General features: G+C 35.9%; 1 protein-coding gene across 1 annotated transcript in view; it reads left to right on the top strand.

The window, feature by feature from the left end:
- Window positions 1-14,348, top strand: part of FMN1 (formin 1) — a 145,485-nt gene that overhangs the window by 69,494 nt on the left and 61,643 nt on the right. Inside the window, exons 8-9 of the mRNA XM_035889787.1 lie at window positions 9,437-9,498; window positions 9,944-10,032. Of these exons, the coding sequence (XP_035745680.1) occupies window positions 9,437-9,498; window positions 9,944-10,032 (151 nt within the window). The remainder of the gene's footprint in view (window positions 1-9,436; window positions 9,499-9,943; window positions 10,033-14,348) is intronic.

Here is a 14,348-nt window from a genome sequence, read left to right as displayed (position 1 = left end):
GAAATACAGATTTTTCAGAACACTAGGGGTAATTCAGATTCTGCTTATGTTCTGAATTTAAAAAGATATTGTTTAAGGATATTGTTTATTTCTTTTTCACATTAAAAAAAGGAAAATATTCACCATTTAAAACAACTGCTGGAAGAATTCAAGTTGATGTCTCCTTTTTGCTATTGTTTTCCCTCCATCACATGCGAATACTGGATAGGGTGTTGAGATGCTGCTGGCACTGATTATTATTAATTTCAGAAGAGCCTTTGAGCATCTAGCACTTTAAAAGCACAAGGGCTTACAGATGTCTCTTGGGATGGATGGAAACAACAAAAAGAAGGAATAACTTTGTGCCTGCCAGTATTGTGTGAAAGGTATCAGAATGAGATGGAAAAAAACTGCTATTACTAAAGGTCTGAATAATTTGCTGGCAGGAATTACAGCAGCATAAGATAGCAGCTGTATTATAAAAACTGGGTAGTATTCTTAAGTATCTTCAGAGATATTTTCATGACTTTTCATTTTCCCTGCCATGATGTTCTACCAAAATAGAGCATATCTCCCCCTCCTCCCCCCTGCCCCCCCGCCATCTACCTATCTATCTATCAGTCACTTGATACACTTCTAAAGCTTTCAAAACCCTCTGGCCATATTATAACAAATTTAAGAGAAAGGAATAAGTCAAATGTTTGGGTATGTACACACAAGCATTTTAGCCTGAATCAGCAGTGCACTTTTGAATCAAATCTACCAGTTGTCCCCTTTGCTGTGTTTGCATTGCAGAGCAGTCTCAGAGTGCACAAACATCCTTCAGAATTAAATTAAATGAGATGTGCTCTAGGAGCATGCCAGCAGTCTCTACCTGTATCAGGCTTTATATTCCATGGGATCAGATGAGAGAGACTTAAAACTCCTTGAAATATGTATAGTGTGAACACTGGATCCTCAGTACCAGCTGTTGCTGTTTAGAAATCCATTTCTACAGTCTGCACTACTAGCATTTGTAGACATAGCTAATGTAGTCTTACAAGTTTAATGAAAATTAGAGTGTTGGTAGAAGAGAGACACCAAAACAAGTGCTGTCACTGAAGGAAAGTTTATAACTCATCACCCTCTCTATTCTGAGGTAGCAAATGACTGGCCTGTCACCACATGTGTTGCTCAAGGCAGCAATAGGATATGCTGCCTCTTGCTTATGGAAACAGCTAGGAGATACAAACAGGATTTGGAATTCTGTTAGTGGAACTTTTTTTTTTTAAAATATATTACAAAGCAGGATGAGTGACTCTAACCAAGATCTGTGTGCAGAGATTATCTAGGGGAAAAAATCAGTTCACCAGACTCAAGGGAAACATCTGTTCTGTAGATAGTGTCTTTAGAAATGCATACCACAATGAAGACAACAGTAGAATTATGCTCGTTTCTCTTTTAGTGTGTGTTTATCCCCTAGTATTTTGTTTAATTTAAATCTGTGTGCAGTCCTGCCTATCAGCAGATAAGTTCTTTGAAGACTGCTATAGTCAATGCACTGAATGAAAAAAGACCATAATGAGCTAAATAGCTCATGACAACACCTAACCAAAAAAGTGTACGATCATCGGGTGGTGAATTTTTTCTTTTTTACAAAGTGAAGTTACAATGAGCTACCTCTAAGAAATATGAAAATTAAGCATTCATCTCTTTTTTTCCAAGCCAATTTCCACTGCATAATTCAGTATGTGAAAGACAAGGAAGAGAAAAGTTAATGGTCTTTGGCAGCTTGCGACAGAGAACGAAGAAACTTGAAGCAAAAGGAAGTAGAAATGAGGAAAAAAAAAGGATATCTAATTTTATTTCAAGTTTTTCTGGAAAGCCATGTACAAGTGAATTTACTGTCTATATACAGGGTACTGGTTACTCTACCTTAAGTAGCAGTTACAGAAATACAGATACAGAAAAACTGTCCTCAGAAGAACTGCCCTATGCATACAGTTGCATGCAATATTGTAGAGAAGACAAAACAAGAGTAATCACAAGAAAAATTACATCCTTTAAAATAGTGTGAGAATTCTGCATCTATAGGATTACCTCCTCAAATTAAAGTAAATAGCTTCACAGCATATTCCGCAGATAGCTCAGTGGTGCAAAACAAGCAAGTGACCATATCTGGCCCCCAGATGTTTCAGTTTGCATTTGATAATGAGCCAGCTGCCACACTTCAGGAAGGGAATCTCCCCCACGTTTGTTTGAGAGAGTGAAGTTCATCCTTTGCAGATAAGTTTCAATTCTTTCTGTATTTGAGTACAATCTAGGGAGAAGACAATGTAAAACTGAATAATTATTTGGGCTGGTATTGGTATTACATGATGCAGAGGGAAAGTCAACGTTATCGTGCTGCACCTGTCCTAATACTCAGCTTTTTGGTAGGCGGGAGAGGAGGAGAAATCCTGGGTGCTGTAATGGTCTGAGTACACTAACACATTTTACTGGTGAATCTGGTACTGAAGAGGGTGATATATTTTCTGATTAGACCACTATTAATAATATTCATTTCCTGAGCAGAAGAAGCAGACAGAAAATGTCTTGTCTCAGTATGCTATATAGCATCTGCATTTATATTTAAAAATAAAATAACAGTTATCAAATTGTGCACAGGTTTGAGATTATTTTCAGGGCTACTTTTCTGCCTTTTTAAAAACCTTTATAAAGAAGAGATGAGGAATAGTCGAGATCAGCTGTTAGGGAAGACACATGCTTTAACACTACACACTTAGAGAAGTAATCACCATTTCATATCAATGCACTTCTCTCTTACTTTTCCTATCATTGTTCAGCTGAAATATTACAGCTTGAGAGACAAACTTGTGGCTCAAGACTATTTGTGTGGCTTTGCTGTTGAAATATTACAACTCACTCCACAGTGAGGTGTTTCAGTTCTGCTTCTAATGGGAAATGCTGATTATAACTGTATGCGAAGACCCTCTGTGGGCCCTGGTCCCAACTTTTTACAGGGCAACATTCCAGTCTCTCAGGCAGTTCCCAGTATAGTAGCTAGCGATAGTAGTATACTGGAGAACACATAATAATACTCCTTTCTGCAGTTTACGACATCTGTGCCGACTTCCCATGAGCTACTGACATCTTTCTTCAAGAGTAAACTGGCAAGATTGTGGGCCAGCCCAGACAAAAAAAAAGCTTTAGTTACAGAAAATGGGATGTAGATAAAATGTAGATGCCTATGTCCAAAAGAGTGATTCTCCCAAATTCCTCCCTTCCTCCATAGTGCCTGCATTTTGCCACTAAAATTGTTGGGGACCGGAAGTTCTGCTTCTGTACGTTTCTGGAAATAGTTCACTGTCCTATACTGCTGATTTCCATCAGGGTGCATTAACTAGATGGTCTCACATGCTGGTATATTTTCCTTGGGACCAAATCTTTGAGATGAGGTAGTTCACACCAGATGCACACTTTATAGATTATTTTACTCTTTGTGGCAATAAAGTGCCATATTACTCCACACAAAACAGCTGCATCTTGCTGGTACATTTGCCAAGGCAGGAATTTTCTTTTTTTTCTTTCCTAGATTTTAAGCAATTAGATATAATGTCTGGGACTCCATTTATTAAATCAGAGTAGCACTAGCCAACCTGTAATAGCATGTATGTTTGCTGTGCATTTGGAACATTCTTGTGTTCACCAACAATGTATTTACATTGTATCTATGCAGAGGCACATTAAGATTTGAAAATATTAGAGAAATGTGTCTGGTCACACTTAGATGGGATGGATTAGAATGGGTTTCGTTAAAAAGCCTAGGTCATGCCATCTGCTTTTGTAGATTCACTTTCATTATTGTTTTTTTTTTTTTTTGGTTGCCCCTCAAATGTGGAATATGTTTTCATTATAGTGGGACTGTAAAGATATTCTGATGGTGACCAATGCAAGTAACTATCATGCCAGTCTGCATGAAAATTTTTTGTGTGGCATTGTAGGAGGGGAGCAACTTTCTAGAAAGAACACATTTATGATACTACTGTGCAATGTGAGTCAATCAGTTGAAAAGTGTTTGATTGGTCTTCTCCAACTTTTTACCCTCCATTGTCAACATATTGGAGTAAATAATGGGAAGAATGTGAAGAGCAGATTAATTCACCCAGACTGATGATCAGTCCAATAATCGTTCTAATTCTGTATTACGTTTCTAATCATCCTGGGATTTCTGTGTGGTCTTCCTCTAATGAGAGGCCATAGAAATTATATAAATAGGTTGCATCATCTCAGTGCATTTTATGGTTTATGGCACATCTAAACTTAGAGTTCAGTATCGTTGTTAGCCAAGCACTTTTCTTAGCATCTGAAGGACTATGTTTTATATGTATAAGGCAAGATATTCCAAAGCAAGTCCAATTGGCTGACCTTAGTGTGCTCAGAATTTCTGAATCCTGATTTGTGTTGTAACCATATCATGCAGCACAAATAGTTTCACAGTTCCTTTCTCTATTATATTTTGGAAATTCTTTTGGATAAAGATAAATGCTTTGGAATATTTCTTAGGTGCACTATATGAAAAGGGTTTCATTGGGGTTTCAACTAAAATATTTTTCAGGATGGAAGTATAGATTATAAAGGTTTAAAAACTGTTGTTCCAAAGTTGTGTGACTTCCATCTACACAGTATATTATGCATACTGTATGCCATGCATGAAGTATAGACAAAGCTGCATACCCATCTCAGAAGCTGGGAAACAATTTTCTTTAAAAGTTATTTTCTTTGTTCTGGAAAATTCACAACATATGGTTTTGTGAATCTGCCTTGGGCATCCAGCCTGATGTGAGTAGGTTAACATTAGCACCAGAGTCTTTAGCTCATGACTTCTTGCAGAAGTTGAGCTTTCTTAGTCTTCTAAACCTATGTTGTGCCCGTGGTGCTTCTTTGTAATGCATATGTTAATGTTGTTTGTGTTGCATGATAGTTAAATGCTGGAGAAAACCTTAAAATAAGATTAGAACATATCAGTTTGTCAGAAGTAAACCAGAGTAATTTAGATATTTTAGGCAGTTTTTCCAGGTAGGGATTTGTATTTAACAATTGTTGTCATTTTGTAATTGACTTGATCGGTCACGATTTAATTTAAATTTCCCAGTGATGGGCTTCATGTTTCCATGAAATAAAGGCTTACTCAGCAGAATGTACTACATAAAACAATTAAGTACTTCCAGGTCAAATAAATGTACCTTTGGCAAGCTCTTTTTATTTAAATAACATATTTCTGTTTTATCATTAGGGAGCAGTTAAGGTGATTTCTTCATATTTCATAGTTTAATTGTCACATTAAGTGGTTTGATACTGCTGAGTATATGTAAGCTCTGTCAGCAGGACTTAAATCCTAATTTAACCAAAATGTGTTTAGTAGGAGTGAGGCTGTATGTCAGAGTCAGCCTTAAGACTGCTGGTATTTAAGCTGGTTAAGAGGAAAGAAGTATCTTTTCCATATTTAACCTCTAAGTTCTACAGTTGTATGGAGTCTGCACACAGTATGCTTTAAATTCTCAGCTTTCTTTGGTTTACATTTTTGAAGTGATAAAACAGAGTATGTGAAAAATCTCTGCAGTAGGGAATCTGTTTTTTACAATTAGATTCATCTGAAAAAAGTGTCTGTTAAAAATCTTTGGTACAAGTTTATATTTGAAGCATTACTCTTAGTATGTGAAATGGAGTTGGCAAGTATTTTTATGTGTGCCTGTTAGTTTGAATGCATGATGCTGATCTGTTTTTTGTCCTAGCTGACGGTTATTATATCCTAATGGGTGCAACCCTGCACTAATGATCCTTGTGTATATAAATTCTTCTTGTTGTGAGCAGACACCATAGGCCACATAAAAATGTTTGCCTCAATTTCCCTGCAAAAAAGGATCTCAGAAACCAGACTTGGCCAAGTAACAGATTTTTTAAAGGTAGAGGAACCCAATAAAATTACCAGCTTTTCACAGCATGAGTCTACTTCCTTTCGACATATTGTGAGGTGTAGGTGAAATATTCTAACTGAACTGACAGTGTAAGGAAGACGGCTAACTAGAAAGCAAGATAAAAGTAAAAACCACCGATGATGATTGATATTGTAATAGCTATTAATTGTTTTGGAGCCTCTTTTGTGGATTTATGATTCTTCACCTATATTACACTTATGTGAGTCTTGATATAATGAGATTTAATGCAGTAAAGTGTCACAGTTAAATTCACTGTATCAGGAAGAGGTTTTGAAAAACTTATCAAGGTTTTTATTAATCTTAATAATGTTAATATACATACGATTAAAACTGGGGTTTGTTTTTCACAGAAAAATTAAGAAGCTTTTGTTCCTTGTAACTCTTAAGTAGAAAGTAAAATAATTAGTTTCTTTGATCTAGTGTAATGGAGATTTTTCAGCTGCCCCAATTCAAATTAATTTACACAATGTACTGTGAATGTATTGCACATGCTGTATTTTAAGAGTATGAAGAATACTAAGACACCTGTGCATTTGGGGATTTCTTCCAGCTTTTCAAAATCAATGCTTTTTTTTAAAAAATGAGCCAATCTTCATAATTTTTCATGTGTTCATTTTTGTCTTCTTCTCCAAATGTGTATGGCATTAAGTTCCATCATTTTGAATGAAAAAAGATATAAGGACAAAGATAAAGATATTAAAATACATAAAGATTAAATGAAGGGGTCTGTGTGGATTTTGGCAGTGTGAGAGTGTGTCTCTACATACATTAACATCCTAAGATGTCCAGCTATCAGTGAATCGAGTAATACGGCTAGATTTTTAACTGCAGCCTGTCTGCATGGTCATTGCCAATAATAGCAGTACAGGTTGTATAGCAAGTAAATCAGAAAATATTTTCTTGGTACTTTTATGCAATCACATACTTGTCCAAAAGAGAAAATAATTAATATTAATGTCTCTTAACACTGATTATTATTAATTCTGTTAAAAATGTGTTCATTTATCAGATTGTATTTTATTAGTTTAATCTCAATCATTTTTTGCTTTATCATGTCATTTCAAAACAATGCTGATTTGTTAGAACTGGAGTTGATTACAGAAACATGGGTAAGAAAATACAGCATTAAAAACCACTTTATGATTTTGGGGCCATTTTTTTTGTGACAGATCTCTGACTGAAAATTCCAGTTAGATGTACAAATCTTGATATTCTTCTTATTCTTTTTTTCAATCTACTTTCTCTCACTGTAACAGTTCTGTACCCCTAAAAAAAAATCTACTATTAGTAACGTGTTTTGCACTTCTAGTACGAGTTCAAATTACCTCCAATAAGTTGCTTTTCTAGATAAGTCCAGACAAATTGATTTCTCCTTGTAAGCGGATTGCAGAATGTTCCAAAATAGGATGAAAGTGAAACCACAAGGGGACATTTCTGAACATAATATGCATATTTTAAAATCTTAACAATTAAATATATTTGACTGTGAAACCAGTTTTCTAATGGATTTTCCAATCTCTTAGGTTCTTTTGAAATTTCATTGGATAATACAGCAGATAATGCAACTCCTGGAACCGTGTTGCAAGAGCCAACAGATGATTTCATAGATTCCATCCCTAATGATTTTTCTTTAAACAAAGATTTTTGTCAAGCTTGGTTGTTTAGGCTTTACGTTTGGTTACACTCTTGAGCTTTTTTTGAATCTTTCCAATAGGATAAAAATTGCTGGAGGTACTGCTTTTTTCACTGATACTGTCTTCTTCGTATAATTCTTTACTTCTAACCAAGGTGTAATGTCAACAGATGGAATCATAATTGACAGGCAAAATTTTAAAGCATTCTAAATGTCATTGGACCTTTTAATAAAATTAATTAGCCTGCCACAGAGAAAATTTACTAGCCTGCTGGTTAATTTCACAATGTAAAATCATGGGGTAGGTGGAAGAGCAGGCGAAAGCTTATTACTTTTAAATAATTATTTAAAGATGTGTGCCTTGCCTCTTTCAAACATGGATTGCAAATGCAGCAAAAGCTTTTAAAATCTTCTAAATTCACAAGCAGCCAAGTTTCCTTTGAAGAAGCATAAACCAGTTGAAATTTAAAGTTATCAGGTACTAGCTAATGATGAGTCACTGGTTATATGGAAAACTGGTAGAGGCCTAAAGCTTGATTCTTTCAGGATTAATATTCCCAGTAACATTTAAACATAAGTCAGGAGTTCAGAAATTGTGCCCATTATGAATCTTGATGAAATACTGGTTTCAGAAAAATTAAACATTGAAAGTTATTTCTATTCCATTGTGCATCTTTTAGCTTACTAGAATCTAACATTAGAGAGCATTAGAAAGCACCATGAACCAGTCCTGTTTGGTTTTCAGAAAAGTCCCAATACATTGCCTGAATTGTCCTGGGATTTGCAAATGTTGGAAACACCACAAGGATGGAGCCAGACTCTTCTCGGTGGTGCCCAGTGACAGGACAAGGGGCAATGGGCACAAACTGAAGCATAAGAGGTTTCAGTTGAATATGAGGAAGAACTTCTTTACTTTGAGGGTGACATAGCACTGGAACAGGCTGCCCAGGGGGGTTGTGGAGTCTCCTTCTTTGGAGATATTCAAAACCTGCCTGGACGATATCCTGTGCAACATGCTCTAGGTGAACCTGCTTTAGGAGGGGGTTGGACTAGATGATCTCCCAAGGTCCCTTCCAACTCTTGCCATTCTGTGATTCTGTGATTCTAGATGTAGTAACATTTGGAACTAAGATAGGAAACATTTTCAGACTTTTCATTTTTGGTAATGAGGCATAATTAATCATTGAAGAGTGAAGAATTTTAGGTGTCTCTGTGTGATGTTTAAAAGTATCTGGAAATTGTCATGTGGGAAGTTTTCTAGTGGATAAAGCTAGCTCAAAGGTGAGCTGCTCTATGAAGATACATTAAAAATACGTAGCCCAATCTCTTGTGCTGGCAAATTTGGAACTTGCCAATCTTGCAAGTTTGTCTACCTGTCTACTTCCCAAGATTGCTAGCCCCAAGACAAGCAGGTCTCCCTGTTATCATATCTCCCTGATCTCCCATGCACATAGGGAGACCTAAATACCCTAACTCTCAATTCCTTCCTATCCAGCCTTCTAAGCTACCATGAAATCTGTGCTGTTCATTGTCTGGTATCAGTTGTTCTCATGTTCTCCTGCCTGGTCAGCTACGCAATAAGCCAAGTACCTGGCAGGTCATGTCTTTGACTGCTGGAGAGGAAAAGTAGAACTCCATTCTCCTGAGACAGAGTTTATAGTAAGTTCGCATGAATGCTGTGTCTTGAAGTCAGAACAGAAATAAAATGCTGAAAATAATAAAATACTAACCGGATGCAAATATGTCCTTTAGCTAGGTCAGATCTATTTAGCACATTTCTCAGGAAACAGAATTGAACTCTTAAGTATGTTTTCTAGCATCTAATTTGTCATTGTATTCTATACAGCTATACTGTGTGTCGATGACTCTGTAGTAGATCTGGAAACACTGGAAGCACTATATGAAAATGTAAGTAAGATGGGATAAAGCTGTGGTTAATCATCATAGTATTTCAGACAAAGGATAAGTAAAGTTTTATTTTGTGTTGTTCATTTTAGACTAGAGACAAGAAAAGACTAGAAAAAGTCTTTAGGGAATTTAACAGTAATAAAAGAATATGTTTACAATTGGCTGTAGGGATATCAGAGCTACCGCTCCAACCTAAACTGTGTGAAGCATCCTATAGCAATATTTGCAGTGCTGTGCTCTACAAGGATGCTCTGCTTTGTGGCCATTGGTAGTAAATGCAAGGCGCTGAAGGAATTCATCATGGATCTTTATGCCTCACTCTTTTCCATAGTCTAAATCTTTCCCAATAAAAAATATAATTGTTACTTGCAAACAGACAAGTAGATTAGTAATTTATTAATTTGTTAATAATTAGTTATTAATTACTTTATATTAATTCACTCAGAGAGCACAAAAGGATGAACTGGAGAAAATCAAGCAATATTATCAGACTTCAAAAGAGGAGGAACTCAAGCTTCTGGATAAACCAGAACAGTAAGATTATTTTTTTGGCAATATTTTATCATTATATAGTATAGACTTTTGCTGATATGTTAAAAGGGATCTTGATACATAGGTTTTGGTAGCTAATTGTTAACTTTTTTGTGTATTTCAAGGCATGATGTAAATTTTGCCTTTATCACATAACTTTTTTCAGACATGACAGATTTTACTACATCAACTTGGACCACGAGAACTGATAAAATACGTAGCCTTGAATCAATAAAAATCTCTGTTCCCATTCTCACATTTGTAAAAGGCTTATCCTTCCGTTAGAGTTTTCAGGGCTAAATTAATGTGTCATAAAGCAGGGCCAGAATGATTTTGATTGTTGATTATTTGAAAGAGCTACACAAACAGTGGGGTTTGGTGAGTCATGTGACAAAGACACAACGTGCACTCTGGTCTTGCTGACTGAAGACCTACAAGGCTGATTCTGCAGTCCCTCTCCTGCGAATGTGGTGGGCAGTGACAAGTGTTAGGATGAAAAACTTCTTAAGGGTTGCTCCTTCTGTTGTAATAAACCTTAGACCAATGTGAAAATCACAAGAATCTGTGAGCACAATGGTAATCCTGAATTTTATTTTAGTGTGTACGTTTGACTTCAGACTTTAGCCTGCCAGTGGTGTTTGCCTTCTGCTACTTTGCTACTTTTCCCTTTGTATTTCCATCCTCTTCTAACCACAGTGCAGTTTCCAGTCCCGAGGCCTCTCTGCCATCTTGCTTCCTTTTCCCTCTTGTCTGTTTTTGTCTTTTCTGCTGTCTGGCAGAAGAAAGGGTAGAGGGAGGAAGAACTGAAACAGCAGACATAGTATATGATTGGCTGGTGTCAGAAGTATTACATTTTCATATCTTTTTTCCCCATTAAAATGCTACTGGTGAAGAGGAGATACTTTTTTCTCTTTCTCCTAACACAAGGCACCTAAATTCTCATTTGTGACTGACCCCTAGGGAATAGGTTAATGTTGGGAGATGAGGCTTTCACACTTACTCTTGATTAAGAGTGGCTATAATTCTTGAGTAAGCCTTCAGAAATACAAATATCTGTAAAGTGTATATACTAGCTTGTTCTTGTATCCCATATCCATGGCTTACATTGCATTGGCTTGGGGCGTAAGAATACATTGTGTGACTAGTTGATGTTTTCCAGAGCTTGAATCTTTGGCAATTTATTTGCTGTATGTCTGAGAGAAATAAATAGTAATGCATTTTGTATTCTAGAGAATACGAATCCTGTAGAACTCTAGAGTTATAAAGGGTTGTCTGCTTTTGTAAATTATGGTGGAGAGAAGTTGATCTTATTTAAACACAAAGCTGGATTTATGCTATCATTGTTCCATAATTAAAAGTAAAGAACTGTAAATAAAGCAGTTACGCCTGATCATTCAGTGTGAAGTAGTAGTGTCAAAGACAAAAGCTACTTTTTATCAATTATTACTCTTTGTATTCTCTCTGCAAGTCTCAATTATCCCATTTTTACCCTATTATTAAACTACATAGGTTAAGAAAACTAGCTTTTTAAAATGTTGCCTCAAGGGGGAAACAATTTGCTGATTATGCACGTATGTAAATTTTATTGGACCTTCAAACTAATGTCCTTTCTGAAAACAGAGTAGATCAGGTGCTGCTGGTTTTGGTGTCTAAGTAAGCCTCTAAGTCAACCTAAATGCAGAACTGGAGATTTATTGGAACTACACTATGCATATTAATGCCACAAAAGGCTAAAGACAGTGAAGTGCTAAATTTGTATGTGTGATTAAAAATATTTGCTACAGGGCATAAATCATGCATTTTCTTTAATGAGGGTCAGAACAGAAGTGCAAAATAAACCGTTTAGCAAATGATTGCAAATACTAGCAATAGGCCTTCATATAATGAAACCATTGATGTGAATTCACTGCAGTCTAAAGGAAACCTTTGCCATTATTGACTGCTTGGATTACCAGACAAATAGAAAGCTTTAGTGGTATCACTGATGCTCTCCTGCACATGTGCTTTTGATTTGTTTTGCTGGCATGTTAAATTTGCTATTGTTGGCACAAACTGTAAGCATCACAGTAACATGACAAAGCCCCCCCTGAGTTATGCTTCTTGATAATAGTTGTTAAAATGGTAATATTCATTAACGTGGTAAAGATTTATATGCACAATCAGCCAAAATCTTGGGCTTTGCTAGCAGGATACAGATGCTTTAGCTAGTTTCCAAGAAGACCCTTTTAGGTCTAATATAATCTCTGTGAAGTCCTCTCTACTGTGAAAGAAATACTAATGAAGGAAATAGTGGCAAAATGCAATACTGAGCTCTCCTGTTTTGTATGTAGTTTGATTCAGAAAGTAGTGAGCTATTGAGAGCTGCTGTCCAAGTAATGCCATTTGCTTCTCCTTGAAGACCACTCTCCTTTGACTTTGGTTTAAATCCTGCTGGCTGACTTAGAAGCTTGCAGGATTAGATACACCTTTTTCCCCAGAAATTATTTCTAAATTTTATATTCTTCAAATGTGGATAAATGTGAACTGATAAATAGTTTAGCTCCATGGAATCAGACTTCTTTGTCCATCTTCTCTAAGAATGTTCCGTTACACTAGCAACATGGTAATATGCCTGGCTTGAAAGTACTCTCAAGTCCTTTACTGCAAGATTCTGGTAGCATGAAAGAGTTCTCAAGTAAATGCATTTTTTATTTACAGTTTCTGTAGGAGAGGAGTAAAATGGACCTCACAGAGATGAACAGCAAATTCACTGTGTTTACTTTAGGCCAAAAGAAATGTAGCAATGAGAAACCCATCAAAAAGCTATGTCACAGTCATGTCATTGTTACTTTAAGTCAAATTCATACTTTTTCAGACTAAAATCACAAAAATCACTGAACTAAGAGTATTCTTTTCTCTCCAAAAGTTTTGTCCACCTGAATTGGTGGTTTATCTTTAGTAACAACAGATTCATGCCATGGCCTTGTGTTTAGTAACTACATTTGTAGTCACCAAGATTCTTTTTTGCAACAGATTTCAGTTTTAAGTGTTCTGTCTGGATATTTACATTGAATAGTTTATATTCCCAAATCTGGAGACATTTTCATTTTCTGCTGATGCTCTTTTAACTCAGCACAGTTATGTTGTATTCCAATGACCAGCAGTGTAGGAGATGGTTCCCTTTTCAAGAAAAGGCAAGAATATGTGTCATTTGACTTTTTAAATTTAAACTTTTAAAATGTTAGAACTTTAGTGAAGCATTTTGGGTTTTTCTTTCTTTTGTTTCTCTCACACAAAGTGCAAAGTATCCTCTTTTTTTTCCTGGCAATACCATTCATTCCCAATAGGAAGCATTTTTATTAATACCAGCTTGGCATTTCTTTTTTTCCCACTGCTTAAGAGTAAGAGCCAAGCCAGGCCTCCCCAATCCTTCCCTCACAATAGATTTTTTCACCAGGCACAAAAGAAAAAGAAGGGAAAAAATGATATTCCAATTAAAACATAGTATTTCACGCCAGCCACAGGTGGTTTTTGCTGATTTTTTAGACAGTCGCTATGTATTCAGCAAAGTATTGCATGCATGAGAAATTTATAAAGTGGATTTGAGGATACTAATATTATTTACTATGAAAAAATAAATAGTTTGGAGGAATCAGATGTATTGGCTTAAATAAGTAAAGTAAATTTAATAAGAACTCAGGCTAATAATGGTTCTGAGAATTTCCCATAGTTCAGTCAGGCAGAAAAATATTTATGGCATTGTGTTAAAGGGGATTGAAGGATATCCGTAGACAGGAGATAAGAATGTTTCTAAAGTGATATTGGAGCAAAAGACAGCTTGTTTCTGGATTTCAGGAAAGCATGTGTATCACTGAAATCCTAGATTCAAAACCCACAAAGCAAATTATGGAAACCCTATTACTGTAAAAAATGCTAAATCTTCTTGTCTTATTTAGCCAAACTCTTACATTTTAAATTGAAGAAGCGAAAAGGGAAGAATTGCTCGTGCTTTTGGGATGAACTGGAGTTGTGGAATATGCTTCTATTTATTTTTATTTACCAAAGACTTAAAGGAAGATAGCTGGAATAGACTCATGAGGAATGTCTATATGAGGTCTTATATGAGGACAGATAAGGAGCAGATAAAGATTTAGTAACTTTGCTAAACAGTGGCTGAAGAGAGATATGATCTGCAAGTATTTTAGAGCTAAATACACAGCTAGGTGCATTACCATAAAACATGCTGCTATATAATTGGAAGTGTGGTGCAAATTAGTAAAAGAAAATTGAGGCTGAACATCAGAAGAAATTTCTTGGCAGACATTTTGTATTATGAAATA

Source organism: Egretta garzetta, unplaced genomic scaffold, assembly GCF_000687185.1.
Source record: "Egretta garzetta isolate BGI_Z169 unplaced genomic scaffold, ASM68718v1 scaffold2, whole genome shotgun sequence".
Taxonomy (NCBI): domain Eukaryota; kingdom Metazoa; phylum Chordata; class Aves; order Pelecaniformes; family Ardeidae; genus Egretta; species Egretta garzetta.
This window is presented reverse-complemented; position numbering and strand designations above follow the sequence as displayed.